At 46.3% G+C, this 22,814-nt stretch overlaps 2 protein-coding genes across 2 annotated transcripts in view; one reads left to right on the top strand and one right to left on the bottom strand.

Annotated features, from left to right (window-relative positions):
* The window catches only part of LOC111960612 (transmembrane protein 160), a 9,936-nt gene extending 7,130 nt beyond the window's left edge, over positions 1-2,806 (top strand). Inside the window, exon 4 of the mRNA XM_023982686.2 lies at positions 1,145-2,806. Coding sequence (XP_023838454.1) covers positions 1,145-1,443 — 299 coding nt within the window. The 3' untranslated portion in view covers positions 1,444-2,806. The remainder of the gene's footprint in view (positions 1-1,144) is intronic.
* An 8,092-nt stretch (positions 2,807-10,898) lies between these two features.
* Positions 10,899-22,814, bottom strand: part of LOC111957328 (neuronal PAS domain-containing protein 3-like) — a gene marked incomplete at its 5' end in the record, with an annotated part of 24,080 nt that continues 12,164 nt past the window's right edge. The window contains 8 exons of the mRNA XM_070436925.1: positions 10,899-13,615; positions 13,901-14,121; positions 15,056-15,124; positions 15,282-15,370; positions 17,898-18,016; positions 18,115-18,289; positions 21,022-21,111; positions 22,546-22,613. Coding sequence (XP_070293026.1) covers positions 12,633-13,615; positions 13,901-14,121; positions 15,056-15,124; positions 15,282-15,370; positions 17,898-18,016; positions 18,115-18,289; positions 21,022-21,111; positions 22,546-22,613 — 1,814 coding nt within the window. The remainder of the gene's footprint in view (positions 13,616-13,900; positions 14,122-15,055; positions 15,125-15,281; positions 15,371-17,897; positions 18,017-18,114; positions 18,290-21,021; positions 21,112-22,545; positions 22,614-22,814) is intronic.

Genomic DNA, 22,814 nt, shown 5'->3' with positions numbered 1-22,814 from the left:
TCCTTCTGGAAGGTTCTCCCATCTCCACAGAGGGACCATCTGGGTTTTTGCTTACGTCCCTGACCAAAGCCGTTCTCCCCTGATTGCTCAGTTTGTCCGGGCAACCACCTCTAGGAAGCGCCTTGGTGGTTCCAAACTTCTTCCATTTAAGAATGATGGAGGCCACTGTGTTCTTGGGGACCTTCAATGCTGCAGAAATGTTTTGGTACCCTTCTCCAGATCTGTGCCTCGACACAATCCTTTTTCAGAGCTCTACAGACAATTCCTTCGACCAACATGATTTGGGTTTTTGCTAACACATGCTCTGTCAACTGTGGGACCTTTTCTATAGACCGGTGTGTGACTTTCCAAATAATGTCCAATCAATTGAATTTACAACAGGTGGACTCTAATCAAGTTGTAGAAACATCTCAAGGATGATCAATGGAAACAGGATGCACCTGAGCTCAATTTAGTCTCCTAGCAAAGGGTCTTAATACTTTTGTAAATAAGGTATTTCAGTTTTTTTATTTGTAATAAATGTGCATTTCTTAAAACCTGTTTTCACTTTGTCATTGTGGGGTATTGATTGGGGAAAAACATATTTTATCAATTTTAGAATAAGGCTGTAACGTAACAATGTGGAAAAAGTCAAGGGGTCTGAATACTTTCCGAAGGCCCTGTAGATTAGGAAGAGGTTTAAAGACAGGCTATTTGTTTAATTACTATGCTATGCATTTTGTTAGAATTCCTGTTGGCACAGTTAGATTAGTTATTGTAGTGTAAGACGATCTGCATGCGTCTCTAGGCTATGTTTACACATCTGAATCCAGGATCTTCAGCGACATGGGAGAAGCTCCTGTCTGCAAACACTGACAGGGTTATTTTCAGACTGGGATCTCCGTGTTGTTCTGTTCTAGGTTTCCTGTCTTGGTTCCGTAACGGACTCCTGGCCACCGGTATCGGGGTCATCGCTTTTGTCCAGAGTGACGTAGGACGAGAAGCGGGCTATGGTAAGGAGGCTAGGAGGGCCAGGGCCCAGGTTCTATTCTATTGCAGCGAAGCATAATTATCAGAAAAGTCCTTAACGTTGCTAAAACACACCCATTATAAATATACTACTATCGGTCATCAATCTTTCCGCCTCTCTCTCTCTCCCCCCCAGCCTTCTTCATCCTGGGTGGTGTGTGTGTATCGTTCGGCGGGGCGTCCTACGTGGGCAGCCTGTTTTCCCTGAGGAGGATGATGCTTCTCTCGCTGCCTGCCGTGCTGCTGAATGTTGCTGTGGTGAGCAGCATCGCCCTCTTCTGGCTGTGTGCGGTATCGCTCTACATCGGACGCCTGGAGGTGGAGATTATACATGAGGGTGACGATGACGGAGGGGAGTGCCCAGACTGTCGCGACCGCTGCAACCACTCCCATGGCGGCAGGCACCACGGCAACGACAAAGGCCAAGACAAGTAGAGCGCTTGAGTGGCATAGGTGACGAAGTGCGTGTTTGTTTCTTTGTGTGTGAGTGAGTGAGACGGAGAGGACTGATGGGGAGTGTGTATGACACTCAAAGACACGTGGGTACAAAGGGGATCAGTGAAAGGCATGATTTGGTTCTGTCCTCTGTGATAGTCGTTTGTGTGGGTGGGTGATTGTATTAAATTGCTGTGATAGGTATCAGATGGGGCGGCAGGTAGCCTAGTGGTTAGAGCGTTGGACTTGTAAGTTCGAATCCCCGAGCTGACAAGATAATCTGTCGTCCTGCCCCTGAACAAGGCAGTTAACCCACTGTTCCTAGGCCGTCATTGAAAATAAGGATTTGTTCTTAACTGACTTGCCTAGTTAAATAAAGATAATATCAGATGTTAGATAAAAACAAAATGTAGTTTTATTTTACACATACACACACACTGTGAGTGCCTCATTTGAGTTTATTTACTCCTGATCATGTTTACTTTATGAATCAAAGAGCCCTGTACAATTCCTAAGCCATACTCTGAGCCAGCCCATGCTGTGTTCACCTAAATATGCTTTTGATTGATGCTATTTAAAAAAAATATCAGTTGATTCTATATCCATACAAAGGACTACTTGGATTCTTTGTAGTAATCCATGCTGGTGACGTAGAATGAGGAGATGTATGTAGCCTGTGTTGACGTGTTGAATGGATGAACTAGGCCTATGTGAATTGAACGATATAGGGTATAAATACGTCATCAACAATGGTCTATCTTTCTGCAATTCGATGTCTCTGTATGCGTGTAAGTCTGTGGGTTTTTCTTTTAATGTGTTTGTTCTGTTCTTACAGATTTGAACAGATTTAGTTTTTTTTTTACCCATTTTGGCTTACATTTTTCCAAAGGGTTTTGTGATTCATATGGCAAATAGCACTTTGTCAGTTTTTTGTATTTTTGTCATGAGTTGTAATCACTTTAATAAACATGTTCAATGCAATCTTGAATTCAATATTCGATTTCTATAGAGTAGTTGAACTCTAGAGTAATGATATTTCATACCTTTAGTCAATCGAGGGTTGATAGTTTGGAGCTACAACTTAATCAAAATACCAACCTTAAGAAACGATACAATTTGTATAACCTGTATGTTTTGTTAGCCTGTAGCCTGAGCTACCATCCTGACCTGACCGCTGCGCTACAGAACATTAGCATGCGAGACCTGGATGGTGGAACGAGGCGAGTTAGTCTCTGGGTTAGAGATTAATCTGTATTGCAGTGTGATGCATTTGATTTCTGCATGGCCTTCAGTAAAACTTATTGTACAGCATTAGACTTTATGTATGTATAAATATGTACATAAACACAGTTACAAAATCAAACTGGTGTTATTGTTGTGTGTTTGACCCCTACGTGAGAAGACGACTGTATGTTTGTGGTCAATACGTAAAGGTGCTACACAGGATGAAATCAAATGAAAATTGCATTGTAATTTCAGAAAATGTCCATAATATGTTTCACTTAATACTTAATATTTAATACTTACCCACCGTTGCTGTTCTGACTTTGTGGCTGTGTTATATTGCGGAAATCGCTGTGTCATGGTTGTTAAAATTCGACACTGTTTGCTCAATTTCAGTGTGTGTGAGCAAATAAGCACTGAATAGTGTAGGGAATCATTGTATCATCTAAATCGCAGTGAAATAATATTTTCAATAACAAATATCGTTTTTACAGCTGTTGAAACAAACCCGCAAGTAAAAGGCTCAACTTGCATATTCGAATTTCTGAAATTACAATGCAAAAATTACAAAATATCCTATGTGCAGCACCTTTTTAAAGAGATCAGAATTTTGCGTACACAAATGTAGGGTTAGCTATCGGGTTTGACACCATAGAAATGGAATAAGAATACGGAATAAGAATGGCTGACATTCCCTTAATTTGTCTTGTGTAGTTCCTGTCACTCAACCAAGCATTGATGCCATGTACTCCTCCATCCTCCTCTCTGGGTACACTACACACAGAGCAGCACCTCCCGTGCTGTCTGGATAACACCGCGGGAGGGGGATTATAAGGATCACGGAGTAGGTTACAGGCCCTGGTGCTGGTTATCTCGCATCCATCGATTCACTGGAGAGATGAGAAGGTTCAGGTCGAGGCGAGAGCTGCTGAGACTCACCTCTCTGTCCTGAGGTTGGAAGCCCATCCAGTGCTTCTTACTAACCATCCCTCTCTTTCCTTCTCTTTCTCTCCACCACTCCACCCCAGGCGTTTTGGCGCAGTTAGTTTCTCATGCAGGGTGTGTCTGGGTGCTGCATCGTCCCCCCCCTCCCTTCTCCTCGGCTGCGTCTGACTGCGCAGGCAGCTCTGTTTGGCATGCAGGCGGCTCCTGGGGCCTGGCGCGTCTAAAGGGCATGGCTACCCAGCAGCACGCGCCCACACTGACAAACACCCGGACCATGGACTGACTCACAACACCATCACCAACCCACCTCACGGCACCATGGCCGGTTATAGATGAGCATATTACCCTCCCCTCACAATCTGGACAGAATAGAGGAGGGGAGAGGGATGGGGCTGTAGCAGTGAAAGACTGAGTGGAACAGGCTGTGTGGATGGGGATGGAGAGATTGAAGGAGGAGGGTTAATAGTGTAAAGGAAAGGAGAGGAGAGGTGGTGGGGCAAGTAGAGAAGAGGTGGTAAGGTTGGTGTAGTTGTGGATAGGATGGAGGGAGGAGAGGGGATGTAAAGGTGTAGTAAAGGAACGTTCAGTTCTCACTCAAATATTTCCCCTAATGTTTTCAGTGTCAGTGTCAGTGTCAGGCCCATGTGCGAAGGTATTTCCCTAGAGACTGCTCTTCCATTCAGGGGCTGAGATAACAGAGCATTCGGGAGGTATTTATACCCCTTGACTTTTTCAAATTTTACAGCCTTGTTCTAAAAATGATTAAATAAAATGTTTCCCTCAATCTACACACAATACCCCATAATGACAAAGCGAAAAGAACTTCATTGGACTCTGTAAACTGGAAACCATATATATCCTGAGGTTGCATTTATTGTAGCTGGGATTTTAACAAAGTTTATCTGAAAACAAGGCTCCCTAAATTGTATCAGCATATTGAATTCGCGACCCGGGCTGTCAGCATTCTGGATCATTGCTACTCTAACTTCCACGATGCATACAAAGTCATCCCTCGCCCTCCTTTCGGCAAATCTGACCACGACTCCATTTTGTTGCTCCCAGCCTATAGACAGGAACTAAAACAGGAAACGCCCGTGCTCAGGTCTGTTCAACGCTGGTCCGACCAATCGGATAACACACTTCAACATTGCTTCAATCACGTGGACTGGGATATGTTCCGGATAGCCTCAGACAACAACATTGATGTATACGCTGATTCGGTGAGCGAGTTTATTAGCAAGTGCATCGGTGATGTTGTACTCACGGTGACTATTAAAACCTTTGCCAACCAGAAACCGTGGATTGATGGCAACATTCGCGCAAAACTGAAAGCGCGTACCACTGCTTTTAATCATGGCAAGGCGATGGGAAACATGACCGAATACAAACAGTGTAGTTATTCCCTCCGCAAGGCAATCAAACAAGCTATGCGTCAGTATAGAGACAAACTAGAGTCGCAATTCAACGGCTCAGACACAAGACGTATGTAGCAGGGTCTACAGTCAATCATGGATTACAAAAAGAAAACCAGCCCCGTCGCGGCCAACGTGAGTAAAACATTTAAATGTGTTAACCCTCGCAAGGTTGCCGGCCCAGACGGCATCCTTAGCCACGTCCTCAGAGCATGCGCAGACCAGCTGGCTGGCGTGTTTACGGACATATTAAATCAATCCCTATCCCAGTCTGCTGTTCCCACATGCTTCAAGAGGGCCACCATTGGTCCTGTTCCCAAGAAAGCTAAAGTAATTAAGCTAAACGACTATCGCCCCATAGCACTCACTTCCATCATCATGAAGTGCTTTGAGAGACTAGTCAAGGATCATATCACCTCCACCTTACCTGTCACCCTAGACCCACTTCAATTTGCTTACCGCCCCAATAGGTCCACAGAGGACGCAATCGCAATCACGCTGCACACTGCCCTAACCAATCTGGACAAGAGGAATACCTATGTAAGAATGCTGTTCAACGATTACAGCTCAGCATTTAACACCATAGTACCCTCCAAACTCATCATTAAGCTCGAGACCCTGGGTCTCGACCCCGCCCTGTGTAACCGGATCCTGGACTTTGACGGGCCGGCCCCAGTGGTGAGGGTAGGAAACAACATCCTCAACACTGGGGCCCCACAAGGGTGCGTTCTCAGCCCTCCCCTGTACTCCTTGTTCACCCATGACTACGTGGCCATGCACGCCTCCAACTCAATCATCAAGTTTGCAGACGACACTACAGTGGTAGGCTTGATTACCAACAACTACGAATAATAGTGAAGACATCAAAACTATAAAATAACACATATGGAATCATGTAGTAACATTTTTTTTTTTAACAAATAGATTTTAGATTCTTCAAAGTAGCCACCTTTTGCCTTGATGACAGCTTTGCACACTCTTGGCATTCTCTCAACCAGCTTCACCTGGAATGCTTTTCCAACAGTCTTGAATGAGTTTCCACATATGCTGAGCACTTGCTGGCTGTTTTTCCTTCACTCTGCGGTCCAACTTATCTCAAAACATCTCAATTGGGTTGAGGTCGGGTGATTGTGGAGGCCAGGTCATCTGATGCAGCCCTCCATATCTCTCCTTCTTGGTAAAATAGCCCTTACACAGCCTGGAGGTTTGTCATTGTCCAGTTGAAAAACAAATGACAGTCCCACTAAGCCCAAACAAAATGGGATGGTGTATCGCTGCAGAATGCTGTGGTAGCCATGCTGGTTAAGAGTGTCTTGAATTGTAAATAAATCACAGTGTCACCAGCAAAGCACCATCACACCTCCTCCTCCATGCTTCACGGTGGGAACCACACATGCAGAGATCATCCATTCACCTACTCTGCGTCTCACAAAGACACAGCGGTTGGAACCAAAAATCTCAAATTTGGACTCACCAGACCAATGGACATTAGTTCCACCGGTCTAATGTCCATTGCTCGTGTTTCTTGGCCCAAGCAAGTCTCTTCTTATTGGTGTCCTTTAGTAGTGGTTTCTTTTTGCAGCAATTTGACTGCATGAAGGCCTGGTTGAACCATGAAGGCCTGTTTCACGCAGTCTCCTCTGAACAGTTGATGTTGAGATGTGTCTGTTATTTGAACTCTGTTAAGCATATATTTGGGCTGCAATCTGAGCTGCAGTTAATTGCCCGTTTCTGAGGCTGGTAACTCTAATGAACTTAACCTCTGCAGCAGAGTTAACTCTGGGTCTTCATTTCCTGTGGCGTTCCTCATGAGAGCCAGTTTCATCATAGCGCTTGATGGGTTCTTGACATTTTCCAGATTGACTGACCTTCATGTCTTAAAGTAATGATGGACTGTTGTTTCTCTGATTATTTGAGCTGTTCTTGCCATAATATGGACTTGGTCTTTTACCAAATAGGGCTATCTTCTGTATACTGTACCACCCCTACCTTGTCACAACACAACTGATTGGCTCAAATGCATTAAGGAAAGAAATTCCACAAATTAACTTTTAAAAAGGCACACTGTTAATTTAAATGCATTCAAGGTGACTACCTCATGAAGCTGGTTGAGAGAACGCCAAGAGTGTGCAAAGCTGTGATCAAGGCTGGCTAATTTGAAGAATCTCAAATATAAAATATATTTTGATTTGTTTAACACTTTTTTGGTTAATACATGATTCCATATGTGTTATTTCATAGTTGATGTCTTCACTATTATTCTGCAATGTAGAAAACAGTAACAAATTAAGAAAACCCCTTGAATGAGTAGGTGTGTCCTAACTTTTGACTGGTAAAGTAAGTATTCATACCCTTTGCTATGAGACTCGAAATTGAGCTCAGGTGCATCCTGTTTCCATTAATCATCCTCAGATGTTTTTGCAACTTGATTGGAGTTCACCTGTCGTAAATGAAATTGATTGGATATGATTTGGAAAGGCACACACCTGTCTATATAAGGTCCCACAGTTGACGGTACATGTCAGAGCAAAAACCAAGCCATGAGGTTGAAGGAACTGTCCGTAGAGCTTCGAGACAGGATTGTGTCGAGGCACAGCTCTGGGGAAGGGTACCAAATCATGTCTGCAGTATTGAAGGTCCCCAAGAACACAGTGGCCTCCATCATTCTTAAATGGAAAAAGTTTAGAACCACCAAGACTCTTTCTAGAGCTGGCCGTAAAGCCAAACTGAGCAATCGGGAGAGAATGGCCTTGGTCAGGGAGGTGACCAAGAACCCGATGGTCACTCTGACAGAGCTTCAGAGTACCTCTGTGGAGATGGGATAACCTTCCAGAAAGACAACCATCTCTGCAGCACTCCACCAATCAGACCTTTATTATAGAGTGGTCAGACGGAAGCCACTTCTCAGTAAAAGGCACATGACAGCCCGCTTGGAGTTTGCCAAAAGGCATCGAAAGGACTCTCAGACCATGAGAAACAATATTCTCTGGTCTGATGAAACCAAGATTGAACTATTTGGCCTGAATGCCAACAGTCACGTCGTAGTCTCTGAATGTCCTTGAGTGGCCCAGCCAGAGCCCGAACCCGATCGAACATCTCTGGAGAGACCTGACAGAGCTTGAGAGGATCTGCAGAGAAGAATGGGAGAAAGTCCCCAAACACAGGTGTGCCAAGCATACCCAAGGAGCTGTAATCACTGCCAAAAGTGCATCAGCAAAGGGTCTGAGTACTTACGTAATTGTGATATTTAAGTGTTTGCTCTGTCATTATGGGGTATTGTGTGTAGATTGATGAGAGAAAAAAAAAGAATAAGGCTGTAACGTAACAAAATGTGGAAAAAGTCAAGGGTTGTGAATACTTTCCGAATGCACTGTAAGTCTTCAAAGTCCCTGACAGACAGCCAGGGCATAGAGTTGAGGAGAGACGCCCATGTCCCCACAAACCCACAGTCCCTATCTGAGATGTAGAGACACCTTTACACCCACCATGGAACAGGCTATCAGCTGAAGAACTCACACCTGAGAAAAGAAGAGATAGAGGAACCTGAGGTCATTTCTGAACTCTCTTTACACACACGCACACACAGCAGACGTGCACACACACACGCACGGCAGGCACACGCACTTACCCTCAAATGTTCTCCCCAACAACTGCTTTTGTTTAGTATGCGCTTCCTTTGGTCTTGAGGAGGAATGATCCTCACTCTAATGAACTGGGGCCTGCCACTTGAATGTAAAACAGGATTTAACCCGTCTTCAATGTCAGAGCCCCTCCCTAGGGCTGCCTGGTACAACACAACACCCGCTCTGGAACACACACACGCTCGCATACGCACACACACAGATACACCAGCCATTCAAACAACACACTCTATGCATACACACGGCATCAAGCAGACAGACACGCACGCACTCACACAGACAAACACTTCCTCAGTCACACACACGCACGTGCACACACACACACACACACCCTTTGTCTATATCTTCCGAGCTATTACTTAGAGAGCTTTGGCTCATAAACCTGGATATATACTGTCTAATGGGCATGTTCCATCTGCACCACATCAGACCAGGGACACTCAAACCTGGTCCACAGGGACCAATTTGGATGATGGATTTTACATCAGGTACTTTTTCATTAATATTGTTGTGTGGGCAGGTGTACAGTACCAGTCAAAAGTTTGGACACACCTACTCATTCAAGGGTTTTTCTTTATTTGTACTATTTTCTACATTTTAGAATAATAGGGAAGACATAGAAACTATGAAATAACACATATGGAATCATGTAGTAACCAAAAAAGTGTTAAACAAATAGATTTTAGATTCTTGAAAGTTGCCACCCTTTGCCTTGATGACAGCTTTGCACACGCTTGGCATTCTCTCAACCAGCTTCACCTGGAATGCTTTTACAACAGTCTTGAAGGAGTTCCCATATTTGCTGAGCACTTGTTGGCTGCTTTTCCTTCAGTCTGCGGTCCACCACATCCCAAACCATCTCAATTGGGTTGAGGTCGGGTGATTGCGGAGGCCAGGTCATCTGATGCAGCACTCCATCACTCTTCTTCTTGGTCAAATAGCCCTTACACAGCCTGGAGGTGTGTTGGGTCATTGTCCTGTTGAAAAACAAATGACAGTCCCACTAAGCGCAAACCAGATGGGATGGCGTATCGCTTCAGAATGCTGTGGTAGCCATGCTGGTTAAGTGTGCCTTGAATTCTAAATAAATCCAGGACAGTGTCACCAGCAAAGCACCATCACACCTCCTCCACCATGCTTCACGGTGGGAACCACACATGCGGAGATCATACGTTCCCCTACTATGCGTCTCACAAGGTGGTTGGAACCAAAAATCTCAAATTTGGACTCATGAGACCAAAGGACAGATTTCCACCGGTCTAATGTCCATTGCTCGTGTTTCTTGGCCCAAGCAAGACTCTTCTCCTTATTGGTGTCCTTTAGTAGTTGTTTCTTTGCAGCAATTCGACCATGAAGAGGAAGTCTCCTCTGAACAGTTGATGTTGTGATGTGTCTCTTACTTGAACTCTGTGAAGCATTTATTTGGGCTGCAATTTCTGAGGCTGTTAACTCCAATGAACTTATCCTCTACAGCAAAGGTAACTCTGGGTCTTCCTTTCCTGTGGCGGTCCTCATGAGAGCCAGTTTCATCATAGTGCTTGATGGTTTTTGCGACTGCACTTGAAGAAACTTTAAAAGTTCTTCATGTCTCAAAGTAATGATGGACTGTTGTTTCTCTTTGCTTATTTGATCTGTTCTTGCCATAATATGACTTGGTCTTCTGCCTAGGGCTATCTTCTGTATACCCCCTTACCTTGTCACAACACAACTGATTGGCTCAAATGCATTAAGAAGGAAAGAAATTCCACAAATTAACCTTTACCAAGGCACACCTGTTAATTGAAATGCATTCTAGGTAACTACCTCATGAAGCTGGTTGAGAGAATGCCAAGAGTCTGCAAAGCTGTCATCAAGGTAAAGGGTGGCAACTTTGAAGAATCTCAAATATAAAATATATTTTGATTTGTTAAACACTTTTTTGGTAACTACATGATTCCATATGTGTTATTTCCTAGTTTCGATGTCTTCACTATTATTCTATAATGTAGAAAATAGTAAAAATAAAGAAAAACCTTTGAATGGGTAGGTGTGTCCAAACTATTGACTGGAACTGTACATACTCAGCCATCACCTTGTGACATCTTGAGACGAAGTTGAGACGAAGTTGAGACACGTAGAGACATGTAGAGACCTTTCAAGACGTCTTAAGATACATTTTGAAGGCATGTTTTCGAGCCAGGCAGTACCTCGGCCCACTCTTATCGACAGTCAGTCAGATACTAGAACAAGGATATCAAAAATCTTTTTTGTGCTCCTCTAATGGAATATTTTATTATCGTCATCAGTTTGATAGTTTTTATACATTGGTTCATTTTAATTTGAAGATCAGAAGTGGATGGTATATTCACAAATATTTGAACAGAAACGGGTTAGAGTCACAGTGATGCCTAGGGTTTTTATCTGGTCTTATTGTAGTAGAGCCAGTGGAATTATAACCGGCGCACAGACAACCCCTTGTATGCCAGATATGGTCTTGTACAGCCGACATCCAACCCAGTCCATCAGTAACACTTCATTTATGACCAGGATAGCGATTTAGGATCGGGACATTTTAATCTCTCTTTAATATCAGTTTGGGATGTCTTTCTTTTATGACCTCACAATATTTTGGGATGGAATTTCTGGTGATGAGTATAAAAATGTATATATTTGATATGATTTAATATATGAATATTTGACCCCTGTTTTCCACTCCACCTCTAATGACCTAATATGGATGTTTCACTTTGAGAACAAAAAGTGAGTTCTTTTTTTATTGACCATCAACTGTACTAAATCCCCATGGTCATGTTTGAATGACCACACGTTTAATGACCATGTATTAAACTCCTGTGGTCTTTCTTTAAATGACCCTACATTTTGTGGGCCGTTTGTGGTATTCATCTTGACCACTCTTGTATTTAATTCTTAATACACACAAGGAAATTCAAAAGATGAAGTGCTATGTGTTCACAACTAATTTCAGTAAGTGCTCGGGACAAATATTGTGAGAGAAAAAAAAAGATTCCTCCCCAAACCCTTCACTTCTAATACATTTGTTGAGGGTTTCTGAATTAAACTGTGGCATTTCCCAAAGTATGTCCTCTAGTAAGACAATCATTTTTACACCTCTCCCACTTCACCCTATGACAACAACATGACAATATAATAGGAATAAGGCTTTCATCTCATACACAGCACAGCCCAGCGTCTTTAACTTTCACAACACTTCATTCTGTAGGACCATTTTCAGTTTTTACAAGACTGAAAACATTACAAAGTGACCAGCCAGTAGAGGTATTGTACGTTCCCCTCCCATACCTTTCTTTCCCAGGCAGAACAGTCTCAGAGTGGAATGGAATGTATCTGGGACTCTCTCACTCCTCTGTGCTTTCAGTGTTTCAAACCCTCTTCAGCGGGGTTCACTTTATGGAAGGAAGGAGTACCCGAGATGTGTTCAAATATCATTTTGGGCGTCCATGAGATAGGCTCAGACCTCTATATTTCCACTATTGTGTCAGAGTATGATTTCTAACTCTGTTTAAGAGATGATTCAGTATTTTACACAAACAAGTGAAAAAATGTCATCCATTTTTACCCCTATTTTTTTCATTCACACAGAAGTCAGTCTGACAGGCTCAGGAGCAGTTGGTATAATACTGAGGATGGAGTAGTGAAGGTGTGTATGGTCCTGTCTCTATGTACAATATGGCTTTTCTGAGTGGAAGAAAGAGACATGAAACACTGCACAGTCATTTAACAGCAGCGGAGAGAGGATATGGTAGAGCAGAGAGGGGGACAAAGCTTGGACAGCTAGTGGGGTAAAGTCAAGTGTCAAAGTCCACTTTGAGTGTCACCCATCCTGTCACCTGTGTTGGACACCATCTGACTCCCCATGGAAGCTGTGCAAATGGTCCTTTGTTCAGTTTCCCAACCCCACATGTCCCGATGTCCTGCCCCCATGTCTCTCTAAAGCCCCTCCTCTCTTTCAGTCCTCCTCGGACCCTGCGGCCCCCCTCAGTCCGTTCATACAGAAGGGGTTGAAGGGATTGTCCGAGGCAGAGAACCCACTGAAGGAGGGCAGGCCGGCCAGCCTCTGGAGGTGGGGGTAGAAGGCTGGAGGTCCCTTGTGGTGGTCGGAGCGCAGCCCCTCAGCACCGGGGTGAGAGGGGGGCAGCTCTGGGGGCGCATAGCGGATGGTACTGGGGGCGTACAGGCTCTGTGGCCCCTGGGGGCCGAGGGTCAGGGGGTGGAAGAGCACCCGTCCTGCAGCACCCCCCGCTGCCAGTCTCTGCAACAGCTCAAAGTCAGGCCCGCCCCCCCGGCCTCCAGACAACATTCCCCGCTCCTCACAAGGTAGAGGGGAGGAGCCGGACATGGGAGGAGACATGGCGGGGGAGGGCGGGGTGAAAATACCTTTGGGTGGGGCTTCACTGCTGGAGGAGGAGTCTGGGATAGGGGTCGGGGGACTGTCGCCGTTCAGGCTACCGCAGGGGGTGTGTGTGTGCGAGGGTGGGGGTTGTGTGTGTGTCCAGCGACCCCCTGCAGCCAGTGCCTCATGTTCAGTCTTGATGTTGTGGGGACCAGAGAGAGGCGAGGACACTACACTCTTAAGGTGCTGGATTACCGCACGGCCGTTGTGCACCCTGCCACCCCTTTCGCCCCTCACTGGGGTCTCCCCACCTTGTTTCGAAGGCCCCTCCTCTCGTTTGACCCTCGCGCTGTCTCCCCCCTGCTCCCACGCTCTCTCCTCTCCCTCGCTCTCACTGCCCATGTCTGAGGAGGCGGACACACTCCCCTCTCTCTGGCGGAACTCTTCCAGGCGACGCCGCGTTTCCGGGGGAGCGCCTTCAGAGTCAGACCGCAGCGGACGCTTCCTCCTGTCCCCTGACTGGACTCCGGGATTATAGATCTCTCTCAGTTTAGAGTCAGGGTCACCTTTACACACAGAGCTTTTCATTGGCTGTGGACCTGGGGAGGGGAAAAGAGTTAGATATGTTTTTCATGAGGAAATATGTGGATGTGTCATTACATTTATGTTTTAGTCATTTAGCAGACGCTCTTATCCAGAGCAATTAGACAAATTGTTTACCTAGTGGTCTCGGGGATTCGAACCAGCAACCTTTTGATTACTGGCCCATTGCTCTTAACCACTAGTCTACCTCCCATCCCATCAAGTATGTTTGTGTGAATGATTCAATGTACACCATAAATGTGTGAGTGATTGCGTGTGTGTGTGCCTGTGTGGTTCCCCACCCCGGGCTTGTGGCGAGAGTTCCGAAGGGGAGGAGCTGGCTTTCAGACGCTCTGCCCTCAGACTCTCTGGGAGCTGCAGCAGATCCAGGGGAGTGTCTGGGAGCTCTGTTCGACTGAGAGAGAGAGAGAAAGGGAGAGAGAAAGGGAGAGAGAGTAAATAAAAGACAATAAAGTCCCCTTTTACAGCTCTTAGTGTTGCAGCAAACCACTGTTTATGACTCCTGATTTAGCAAGATGGGTGCAGGGAGTACTTCACAGAGAGCCCTATATGGTCGTAGATTAAATTGTGTATTTTGTTTTGTCTCCCATCAACTTCCTTCCAACCATTACCATCATCTATCAACAACAACCAGCCTCTTCTCCATGAATACCCCTCATCAGCTACCCCAACCCACAATGCTGTATCCAACACCCCCCCCCCCCCAATTGGACGCACGCGCACACACACACACACACCACACACACACACACAACACACAAACAGCAAGCAACCCCTGCTCTCCATACCGCTTCGCTCCACTCAGGAGCCCACCCGCTAAAGAACAGAGCTCAAGAATGATCAGGGGGGGCTCTGCTGGAGAAGTTAATGAGCTCTTGTAATTACAGCACTAATGAACTAAAACACCATTCAGACCAACATTCTGACATCCATTGTTGTAATTATAAGCGCTGCCTCCAATTAGTATTGTAATTCAGCCTGTTCTCTTGTTTTTGTCTGACTCCTCTCTTGCTCTGTGCGTGCACGGTGTCTGTTTGTCTTTGAGTGTGTATGTGTGTTTTAGGAGCTGGGGGGTTGTGGCTCCTTGAGACAGAGCAAAGGAAAGATTAGATTTCCTGAATTTCATGTGTGAATACTTGGTATCATATCGCGTGCTTTTAAATGAAACAAAACTAGCTACGAATCATATCTTAAAAATAAAACAGTTCTAATATCACTGTCTCATAGAGGTTTTACTTATATCAAAAATGTACGAGAATAGAACTGATAAGACAGTGGGACGCCTTGTCGTCATGTAGGGATGTTCGTAATGCGATACGCGTTATTACATGACACGCCGTGTTTACCTCGTTAATAGTAGGTGCGGGACAGGCGCGCGCTCTTGTCTACTGAGACGACGCTGAATGATCTGGACCGACCGATGCGACGGGGCTGACCTGATGACGTAGTTTACCCAGATGACGTTGCTGTTGCCAGTGGGGCTCTCGTGTTGACCTGCTACTGTTCTGGCGACCGGGGCGACACCGACGGTTAAGACCAGCGGACGGGGCTGACTGATGAGGCGGTAGGTGCTACTCCATGGTTAGGAACTTGTGAGCACCGTTGGCTTGGCACGCAGGGGCGACTTTGAGTGGCTCTGACAAATAACACCCCATGGCTGACCTCTGGAGCCACAGCGTGGCACGTAGGTACTTGGACAGACCCACAAGCCATAGGTCAACCACCCCTGACCCTTCCCCGCAACCACTGGGCTGAAGGGCACAGCGGGAGGGGTAGTACCGCGTCACCACTGACCTCCTTCCTCAAGGCAGTGGAGGCAAGGGGAGGGAGGGGAGAGGAGGGGGGGGATGAGACAGTAAGAAAGAGATGGAAGTGGCAGAGCTGGGGACACATAGACGAGTGGACTTTAGCGAGGCGATTGGAGGCCATAGCGATACTACGGACTTATGCCAAAAGAGGCAAGATGAGACGTTAGGCTCACTAGAAAATTTGCATATAGCAAGTAACATAATAAGACCTTAGAGCATATCACACACAACATGACTAAAAAGACAGATAATACCACAAACAGCCCAACACACATTAACAACAACACCACACACACACACAATACAAAACCCACACACCACACACATCCACCAAACACAACCTACAACCACACCAACACACCATGACAACACACACACCGGCGCATCACAGATAAGAACTCCACACACACAATCCACTCCAATGGCCTCTGTTACACTACTTATCCAAGGCTTCATACCATGGAATGAAGTCAGCATGCACAGCATACGCGCAGCGCACATCGGCGGCAGTGACCTCTGTCCCCAACCAACCCTAGTCTGCCCGGGCTCTTCCCGATGTCCAGTGTACTCTGAGATCCCATCCAGCGGTAACACCGATGTATTACCACGGGATGTAACACATGAGCTATACATACGACATCCAAAGTCCATCTACTGAAAGCTCAATACTACAACCCCACATTGCATCTTCCACAGTTTTACCAGCCACATGTTGCACCCCGGTGCTAAGCAGCATCTGTCCCTGTTTTCCGCTTCGCGCACCTCTCCGCCAGGTGTGTCCCCATTTTGTACTGTTCGCATGTGAGCCCCTGTTACACCTAGTTCGTGCGCAACAAGTAACAGGGCGATCTAGCACCGGTTCTTACAGTGTATTGACCCACTGACAGCAACCAATTAGCTCCCCCATGCGCACCATAACGCCAGCATAACAATCATTGACACTTCACGCAGGGCATCATTCCACAGACCAACCGACAGCGTGCACCCCGGTGAACCGCTATCCAGTCCGCTGAGCCAAGGTCCGCACTGTTGGCCCCGACGCATGGCCGGGCCTAGACACCGGGGGCGGCGTCCGCAGGAAGGCACGCATGCAGCCGGCAGGCCCAAATTGACCCCTGAAGACCAAAACAAAAGTTGCCTCCCAGTGCAGCACCATCCGGTTATCCATGTTTGGCACCAGGTTACAATGAGAGGGGATGCACAGCCTGACAGAAAAGCCTAGGACCAGTTTACAACAAACCCCTGCCAACATGGTTTGGCCACGACCCGTGATACCTGACAGGTCTCCTAAAGATCGTAGGTGACGACCGCTATACAGCTTAACGTAGCCGTACTGCCAAGAACTCTGTAGACTGTCAAGATCCTTCTACTTGGGATGTACCTACTAGAAGATATAACTCATGGAAAGATTCCTAAGGATGATAGGACGAGTTAACAAATAAACACGGACACAATCTCCGGAATTCCTTGTCTCAACCGAGCAGTCTCTAGATTAGAGAAAATCCAGTAGGTGTACATTAATTCTAGAGTTTGTTAGCAAAAAGCTTGATAACTGTTCACAATTTCTCTGATTATTCCAGAAATTTTCTGTTGGAAGATTCCCTGGATTGAACAGAGGAATAAAACATTTGAAATATCTGGAAATACCTGCAACCAACAGGCCTTTTCTGTAAAACCAAGGGAATTTGTGAACAGTTCTGGGAATTTTGCTTCATGAATTTCTAGGAATGGATTTGATTTGTATCCTCTTACTAGAATGCGTAGAGTATCTGATATACACTAATCTCTCATATTTTCATTAAGCATGACAACACCATGGCTATCAGTTATGATATATTCCTCTAACATAGGAATACACGACAGCCCTCTTCATATTGTAGATGTTACTAGCTCAGTAATATGGATAACGTTGTACACATCTAGTCTTACTCATCTGCAGTAGCATATTCTAGACGGAACATAGCAGAGTATTAGTTACTTCCTCAATTATACATTATAGCAAATGCGACAAGGTTTCTGTCATAGATTTACTAGGAAGGAGTGTTTGACCGTATCATTCTACCATTTACAGATCACCAATTACACACAGTACTTCGATTGATTTCTAGAATGGGAGAGTTCCTGATCGATATTGCTAGGTATCTACTGGAGATGAGACATTACACACTCAGTCTTACAATGATTCATAGGAATGGCTGCATCGAGTTTTAGAATATCACTCACATATACCATTACACACCGTCTTTCATGAGTTCCTAGGAGAATGTTGAGCAGAAGATTGTGGAATATGCGTCTTAATACATTCTACCACACAGTCTTATCACAATGACACACATTTCTTAGCGTTATTATGAGCATGATTCGAGAGGAAGAATGGAGTGAGTTGGAATATCTTACTCTCATAACATTACACACAGTCTTCATGATTTCTAGGAATGGAGAGTTTGATATCTCAAAATATTTCTCTTACTCTGACCTTGTAGCCCGAGGACTTGACGTGGAGGCCTCTCTTGGTGAGGGTGGACTTCATACGGATGAAGAAGCCTCGGTCAGGCGGTTCGTTCCCTGGAGAGAGAGGGCTTGAGGGGGCTATGGAGAGAGACGGGGTGGTGGGACAGAGTTAACTTAGGAACAGTCACATTTGGACCACATCCGTCCAGGCCTACAGACATGTACGTGAGACGTACCAGGCTCAGGGGTCCCTGCCAGGGAGGATGTGGAGGCAGAGCTGGAAGCGCTCTCAGGGGCCACGTGGCAGCCAGCCTCGGCCCTCAGGTGGGGCCTGATGCCCAGACGCTCAGCCATCTCCACATGGTCCGCTGGGTGGATGTAGTCAAACACACTGCTGCCCATCAACTCCACCTAAACACAATCAAATGTATGGATGAGACAGGTTGTAGCGCAGACACCACGCACGCATGTCACACACACACCCCTGAGTCGGGGGCCAGACACAGATTACAGTAATACACATATGAAATCGGAAGGATAAAAAAATCTATTTGGTGATTAAAGTAAGCGAAGAGACACCAGGGATACAGCATCTTTGAAGGTCAGATTTGACTATTTTAATCTGTTCATTCATTCCCTATTAATTCATAGGCATGAGCGTATCCAGCCCACTCCCGGAGAGGGATAAAGACCACCAACACCTCCCAGCTATCATCCTCCTGCATCATAGTATCCTACTCTAAACATTTAAGGTAATAATAACAGCATTTAAGGCTCTGGCATGGCATCCATAAAAACACAATGAGAGCGGGTTAGATTCCATTCCATTTGATAAAGCGCCTGCCTTGCTCCCGGCCTGCCTGCCTGCTCCCTGCCTGGCTGCCTGCTCCCTGCTTGGCTGCCTGCTCCCTGCTTGGCTGCCTGCCTGCAGCCTCACACCCTTGTCTGTAGGACAAACCCATTTATTAAGGATTAGATCCATTTAGTGTGGGCTTTATGGGATTTCCAGCAGGCCTTCAAGGACATCACAGCCAGAGAGCTGAGCGAGGGAGCACAGATTAAGTGTGAACAAAGAGAGAAAAAAGGACGGCTAGCTCCTCTAAAGTGTAAAAAAACAGAGGGGAAGAGGAGGGGAGTAAGTAAGAGGGATCAGCGGAGAGATAAAAGTTTTAAAACAGCCCGGTGTTAATGAGTTGCTAGAGCTAAACGAGACGTAAACGGACCCGAATCTCCTGGCAGAGACAGGAAGTCAGCCCTGGAGTACCCCAGGCTTCCCACAGTCCTTTTGACCTCCCTCAGTAAAGGGTAATACAGACGTCTATGGTACTTTACCTGTCAGTCTACAGTCACGGGGAGGAGAGAGAGAGAAAACTATTGGGGAAAGAGGCAGCTGAAAAATAGAGGAAGAGAGAGAGAGAGTAGAGTGAAAGGAGAGCGAGGGAGACAGAGAAAGACACAGGTATAGTGTGTGAGGTGGGGGTGGAGGGGTTGAGAGAGGGGGAGACCTGATATAAATAATAGCAGGGTGCTTTAATATGTATGAGGCATCCGGGCAGTCGTCCACAACACACTCTCAGCCCGCTGCTGACGGATGGAAGAGGAGAGAGGGAGGGGGAGTGATGGGGGCTGCATACTAACCAGTCCAGGATCAATTCCCCCATCCTCCATTCCTCCATCCTACCTCCTGCCATGTAGCAGGTAAGGGGGGTTGAGTAGTAGGACCTGGGGTCCTGGGTTCAGAGCTGGCCTCTCCGGCCAGGAGAACCGGGGTGAGGGACATGATCACCTCCAGGTAGCAGGGGAGCGGACGGTGGGCTGTGCCCTTGGTCAAGGTGCCTGACCTGGGCTAAGCCTGTCTAAGAAACCCCACTGTCTGGAGAGGGTCCCCGTGGGTAAGCCGGGGCAGAGGGGTTAGGCTGGGGGACAGGACAGGGCGGTCCACAGGGAGATACACGCCCTCCAACAACAACCACCAGTTACATTTCCCTTCTCACTTGTTTTTCTTCTCTCCGTCTCTCCTCCCTGAGAGACGGGGATTTGTTCTATTAAAGTGTGCATGCCCTTTCTCCCACCTACATCCCTCTTTCTGTCTCTCTCTCTCTTTTTGTCTTTCAGTCTTTCTCTCTCTGTCTGTTTCTAAACGTGGCAGCGTGTGTTTTGGAATTAAGGTAAATCTCGATTGTAATTTCGTTTTAAGGCCGGTGGGTTTAGTTCTGTTTGAGGAGATTTGACTAGTGAGGCCATCTGTTTAATGAATAAGAATGGCCTTTGTTGTTTACCTATTCAGTCCCGTGATGCATTTCACTTCAACTGCACATTTAAGCTCTATTTGCATACCAAAATCCCCAGTGCGCTGCTTCTTTCTCTCTATCCATTGCCATTTGGCTGTGTAGTCTGTTCACATCTGTTCAGATATATTTCATAATTAGATTTTAAGTTTGTGTTTACCAACAGTTAACAGGAGATATACCCGACTGACGCAAACAAACCGGCACTTGCACACGCTAACACACGCCACTACTAGCCTATCTCCAGGACAGTCCAATCCAACTTGGGCGGACTCCCAATCACACCCAAATTCCCCCTTTTAACATCCACTCAAACACCACCGCTATTGTAATATCCTCCCTCTTTGCTCTCTCTCATTCTGTATCCTCCATGTTTTTTCTTCCAAACATATCTTATCACTGCCCTCCTCTCCTCTCCTCCTCCTCCTATCTGTCTCCCCGTCCCCCTTGGTGTTTTTTCTCCTCCCCACAATCAATGGGGCTTTTAAGATGCCTATCGATTTGCTCCCCTAGACAGGGGCGACACTTTGATTGCTGGGCCAGTAATTACTGTTATTATTTATGCATCTGGTCGAAATGGCAGGTCTTAACATTCACAGTACAAGAGGCCACAGGCAATCAACAGAGGTGAGCACCTGGAGGGGGGGGGAGAGAGAGAGGGGGGGGGGGGGGGACTAGAGAGACAAGCACAAGAGAACAGTCAAAGACATCTAGACACACACAAAGGTGGGAACACCCCCAAACACATTACAACATCTGATATGAAAAGAGAGATGATGGGAGTAGCCTGTGTGAGTGGCAATGTGAGTGACTGAGTGTCAGTGTGTGTGTGTGCATGTGTACAGAAGGCCTTACCTGTGAGAGGCCCAGGTAGATGGAAACAGTCTCTGATATGTAGAGGAATCGTCCCTCCGAGCTTACCACAAACACAAAGCCGTCCAGAGACTGTGGAAGCAACACACACACACACACACACACACACACACACACACACACACACGCACAGCCAGACAGACAGACAAATTAGAGCAATTAGTGTGTATTGAGCAAATTACAATGAGCTGCTGCCTGCCGCTGGAGAACCACCAACAACCAGCCCTTCCCCCCCCCCCCAACTTCAACAGTCCTGTCTGGCTGGCTCCTCAGGTACACACGACACACTACTGGTAAACACCACCAGCCTGTTCAGAGAGTCAACAAGGCACATTAAACACAGAGCTGGCAGACACCAGCAGAGCTGTTTCAATCAGTGTTAATAACAGTAGGATGGCATGGTGTTTCCTGTTGTGTTTGTCTGCTGACCAGAGACACCGGTAGGTAGGTAGAGACAGGGAGTGGTGATTATGATGATAAGTGATAAGGTATACAGCCACCCTATTAGGAAGGACTCCTTCACAGAATAATATTTGTTGTAATAACAAGCTTCCACACAACTGAGTAGTGGTGTGCTGGGAAGCTAGGGCCACTTTGCCCCGAAGAAAGATTGCTATTTTGGCGGCGGCGCTAAAGTGGCGGTAATTTATGCAACCGACACATTCAGTATGCAAATGCGGTGGCCGGGGGGTGGGGCGCGGCGAGCCCGGCTGAATGGCGGAGAAATAAAGTGCAATTATCAAGCTATTACTGACAGAGGTACGGCAAGAGGAAAGAATCCTAGCGTGTTCTGAAGCGCTAATTTGATTTCCATCAGTGCCGTTCCCCCTCAGAACGTTCGGCGCAGACGGCAGTCTTTTGTCTTGGCATACCTCTCTCATTCAGGACATCCTATACACCCCGCCTCTTTCACTTCTATCTTCTTTCCCTCCCTCGCTTAATCGCCCTCTTTCTCTTTTCTGTACTCCACAGTCATTTATTGGTGTTCGGCGGTCATTGATAGTACTACGGCGGGGCGGCGCCGGCTGTTTGTTTTTTGTTTTTTTTACGAGTGTTGACTCGCTGGAGCGCAGACGGTTAGCGAGCACTGATCACGATGAGACATCAGAGGGGGTTCACGCACGTCTGTAAACGCAGGAGGGAGACGTGACACAGAGAAGCAGCATCCCACTGTCAGACTGTCACGGGGAAATAAATATGGCTACCTTATCCCATGAACAATTGCAGCATGTTATAACAAGAATCATATTTGCGTGGTTGAATATTTGACTATTTTTGGAAAAACATTTAAATAGATTAAACATGGCAACAAACAAATGTTCAGAGAATGTACCTCTTGAATAACCTGTCTAAATGTGTACTATTCCCAAAGACTGTTTGTTCTCAATGACACGTGTATAAAGGCTCATATAACAAATCCATTTGAGATGAAACACGGTGATTTTAGAGGAGCCTGTGTGTGTGTGTGTGTGTGCGTGTCCGTGTGTGTGTGTGTGTGCTGTTTACCTGTAACAGGTGTGCTCCCAGGTGCTGTTCGAACATGTCAGTGGCCAGAGAGTGGGAGGAGCGTCGCACTGCAGGGACACAGATCACCACACAACAGATCACCACACAACAGATCAACACACACTGATCAACACAGATCAGAGACACGAGGCAACTAATCACTTTTAACAGATGCTTCATTGTTAGCCTGCAACTTGAAGTTGGTCCTTGGGAAATGGCTGTTTTTAACACACACACACACACACACACACACACACACACACACACAC

The sequence above is a fragment of the Salvelinus sp. IW2-2015 genome, linkage group LG4p, assembly GCF_002910315.2.
Source record: "Salvelinus sp. IW2-2015 linkage group LG4p, ASM291031v2, whole genome shotgun sequence".
NCBI classification, from domain to species: domain Eukaryota; kingdom Metazoa; phylum Chordata; class Actinopteri; order Salmoniformes; family Salmonidae; genus Salvelinus; species Salvelinus sp. IW2-2015.
The sequence above is the reverse complement of the archived record's forward strand: the minus strand, read 5'-3'. Positions and strand labels throughout refer to the sequence as shown.